At 35.0% G+C, this 3,755-nt stretch overlaps 1 protein-coding gene across 1 annotated transcript; it reads right to left on the bottom strand.

Annotated features, from left to right (window-relative positions):
• Positions 1-270: 270 nt before the first annotated feature.
• On the bottom strand, positions 271-3,502 carry LOC120270071 (protein MAK16 homolog). The gene is made up of 9 exons (XM_039277069.1): positions 3,312-3,502; positions 3,103-3,212; positions 2,313-2,431; positions 2,125-2,222; positions 1,373-1,460; positions 1,140-1,280; positions 964-1,057; positions 743-882; positions 271-660 (listed from the first exon to the last, which is right to left on the bottom strand). The coding sequence occupies exons 1-9, from the start codon at positions 3,371-3,373 to the stop codon at positions 613-615; spliced, it is 900 nt and encodes a 299-aa protein (XP_039133003.1). The 5' UTR covers positions 3,374-3,502; the 3' UTR covers positions 271-612.
• Between the last annotated feature and the right edge of the window lie 253 nt (positions 3,503-3,755).

Below are 3,755 nucleotides of genomic sequence, written 5' to 3'. Positions count from 1 at the left end.
TATTAAGTAACAAACCGCAGATTTTAACTTTCTCTTATTAAATGTACTTACATAAGTAAACATTATTATGTAATAAAATTTGGTGAGAAAATTCTTAAAATAGAAAATCAGGTTCATTCCCCCAACCAAACACCGCTTTCATTCTTAGTTTACTGAACAAAAAGTGCATTAATAATAATAATACTAATAATAATAAATAAATAAATAAATAATAATAAAAAAACCCAACCATTTGCCTGTCTTATAGATAGTAGCTGAGATATCAACTGATAAAAGGGACAAAAATACATAAATTCCATTAATTTTAATAACTAAAAAAAAAAGTAAAAGTTTGCAACTTTGAATGTTTTACCTCGTCATTCAAACAACCAAATATTCTCTGTAAAAAATTTGGAAATGAAAATAAATTGAATACATAAGAAACAGATTACTATTGCCAACATACACTACATCAAACCTTCAATATGCTAAATCCAATTAATCCTAAAAATTTAAGGTTGAAGAAGGATGGTGGAGCATATATACTCTCCAAGAGCAGGCAAGCAAGCTTCCGTCGAAACAAATCAGGCCGAAGTCAAAAATGGATGGATCATAAGGCTTTTCACCTCAATCTCACATAAGACTTTTTTGCCGAGATGCCATGTCATCGTCATGCTCAACCTGTCACCACGACGATATGAAATATAAGATAAGTATTCAAAGATAAACATAGGAGGTATGAGCAAGTTAAGCCTGGGTTTACCTCAATGAGTACTTTCCCCTTTTTCTTCGATTTTTTGCCAGCAAGGTCATTATCATTGTTTCCTTGTCGCATTTTCTTCAGAACCGGCTGGTCTGATTTATCCATCTCATCGTCATCGTCGTCATCATCCTCATTCATGTCTATGCCAGTAAGAGAGCAAAATTAATAAGAAACAAAAAGACGATAAAGATAAATATCAGAATAATTTATACAGTATTTACCATAATCATCATCCTCTACAAAACGGCCGAAATCTTCCATGTCCTCTTCCTCTTCAAGTTCATCATAACCTTCAACATACTCTATCTCAGGTTCCTGGAAGAAAAAATTTTAATCCTGGCCATATGTACTAGGGAAACTGAATCACTAAAAATATATTAACCCTTCAAACCCCTACTTCTTCATCTTCTTTTTCTTCTTCGGCAGATGGTTGTAGCCCCTCCATTTCGAGGACATTAGTGTATGCTTGAACAGGATAATTGTAAATGTCACCATAAACACCTTTCTTTAACCGTTCTAACAATTCCTTCTCAATACTCTGCAAAATATCCAACAGTGTTTACTGTCCATAGCTCAAAGAGTAAAATGAGAACAAAATGCTGATTTATGTTTAAGGCTTAAAAGCACAACCTTATCTAGAATTGCAGCCTTTTCAGCCTTCTCCTCCCTCCTAGCCTCTCTCTTCTTCACTTTCCGAGGCACCGTCATGATCTTCTCCCTGTAACAGAACATTATATGTATTAGCATTTAGCGATCAGAAAATTTTTATCATAGTATCCAGTATCATATAATACCCAGAATCAGCAGCAAACCAGATTATTGTAAAGTTCAAAATTAGTAGCAGCAAATGAAATAATATCAAGAACTGAACTATTAAATGAAATTGATCAGTGATCCAAAACCAGGCCAAGTGATGAGGCACATAAACATGATCCGACTCTCACATTTAAAGAACCCAGATATAGGAACTAATCAAACAAATTATTCAATCATTTAGCAGGTGAAGGTGGAAATAACAGCAATAAGAATTAGAAGAATAATTTACACCTTGTTTTTGAAGTTCAATAAATGATACTACATATCAAAAGCGAGAAAGGCACTTGCAGGATCACACCTAGTCTATTGAGATATGTGTAATCAAACTCTAGCAGTGTGGAAAGGTTGATCCATTATTAAATGATAATAGTAGAACATTGTTATAATTTAATCAGTATTAACCGTTATAGCCTACTATTGATTTAATTTGATCAAAACGCTAGAAACTGTACTATAGACAATTTTAATGGGTGATATGTCCCAATTATTCACATGAAATGAACTTCATATACGATCCCTACCATAACAACATTGATAAATATGATGCTAAAGGCAGAATCACACACCTCACTTTCAATTCAAGTTTCCTCATGCGAATCCGATACTGTGTCATTTTAGTTAAACGCTGTTTGATTTTGTGCACAAGCAATTTAGGCCAGTATTCCTGTTGAATGCAATACACAAAAAATTTGATTTCCAAGGTAAAAGAACACACATAAACCACAAAGTAACATGGTAAAGAATAATAGTATACCAGATGCTTATCAATAGTTTCTAGTGCCTTCTCATAATTCCTTGGTAGTTTAACTCTTTCCCATAGTTTATTTGGCATATGAGCCCTTTCAATAGTTTTCATGTACAAGTAAAACACCCCTGCAAAAAGTACCAAAATGGAATATGCGATGTTATCATATTTCAAAGAATAGCAAAGGCAGGTAAAAGAAGAATTTGAGTGTATTCTTTAATCCAGAAAATATAAACAACAACCAAACTAATAAAGGAGCCTAACATTCTACCATATAAGTATATAACAACTATCTGAGATCCAATATATGAATACTCCCACAGCTCAAGGACTACAACCCATCCTTGTCGATGCTATGGTTAACAACCAAATACAAGCACTTCAGATACTTAACCTTCTACAATTTACACCTGCTTTGTTAAAGAGTTCATATGAAATACACTTTTCTCCATTCTCTAATCCTCTATCAATGCAAACCAAAAGCTCTGTTTAACTTCACCACCGTTCCCATCTCTCACAGCATTCAGAAACATGCTACTGTGTTTTGAATTCTTCACAGAAACTAATTTGGAAAATATAACTAACTACACAAATCATCCTCCAATCTAAATCCAACAAACAACATCCTCACTGTCCTCTTTGTCAAGACATGACCAAAATTATAAGACATTCAAATCATGTAAAAGCATATGAAATTCAAATCTTCAGTGCCAATGATGCTAAACTCCAATCAAAGATCTCAAAAGTAAACAAAACAGTAACATCAAGCTCAAGAAAACAACAAAGAGGGATTGCAGACCTTCGTGGTCGCGGATGGTGGCGTAACGGCTGTTGGCAAGTGGGCAAGAGCTTCGATTGCAGATGCCCGTGGCATTATACGGATTCTTACAAAAATTCCCCGTCGTGATCCTGCAAACGAACACAAAAGCTTCAATCTTTCAGAAACTAGGAAAAAAAATTCATGGATTTGAAGCGAAGCCGCAAAGGATGAGAGTTGATTGGTGGTACTTGGCCATGAAGCTGCAGTGATTGTGCCTGATAACTTGCCATATCAATTCGTCGTGCTGCATCTCGGATGCTCCGCACTAGGGTTTCCTTTTGGTTGAAAGTGGGGATGGAGATGGAGATGGAGATGAAGTGGGGATTAGGGTTTTGAATTTAGGGTTAGGGTTTCTCTTTATCTATTGCTCGTGAAGCCCTTCTCCAGCCATTTTGGGCTTTTCTTTTTAATATTATATATAAAATTTTAATTAATAATTTTAAACCATATTTAATAGGGAAAATTACTGTTCACCCCTCGTAATTTTCAAAACTTCCCAAAAACCCCCTCCTACTTTTACACACCACGGACAACCCTTCCGTTAGTGTTTAACTTCCCTTTTACCCCCTACCGTTCACTTCAAATGGGTCCATGTTGTGAAATCCCATTTTTACCGAAAATGGTGAAAGGAA

This window comes from Dioscorea cayenensis, chromosome 10 (genome assembly GCF_009730915.1).
Source record: "Dioscorea cayenensis subsp. rotundata cultivar TDr96_F1 chromosome 10, TDr96_F1_v2_PseudoChromosome.rev07_lg8_w22 25.fasta, whole genome shotgun sequence".
In the NCBI taxonomy this organism is placed as follows: domain Eukaryota; kingdom Viridiplantae; phylum Streptophyta; class Magnoliopsida; order Dioscoreales; family Dioscoreaceae; genus Dioscorea; species Dioscorea cayenensis.
This window is presented reverse-complemented; position numbering and strand designations above follow the sequence as displayed.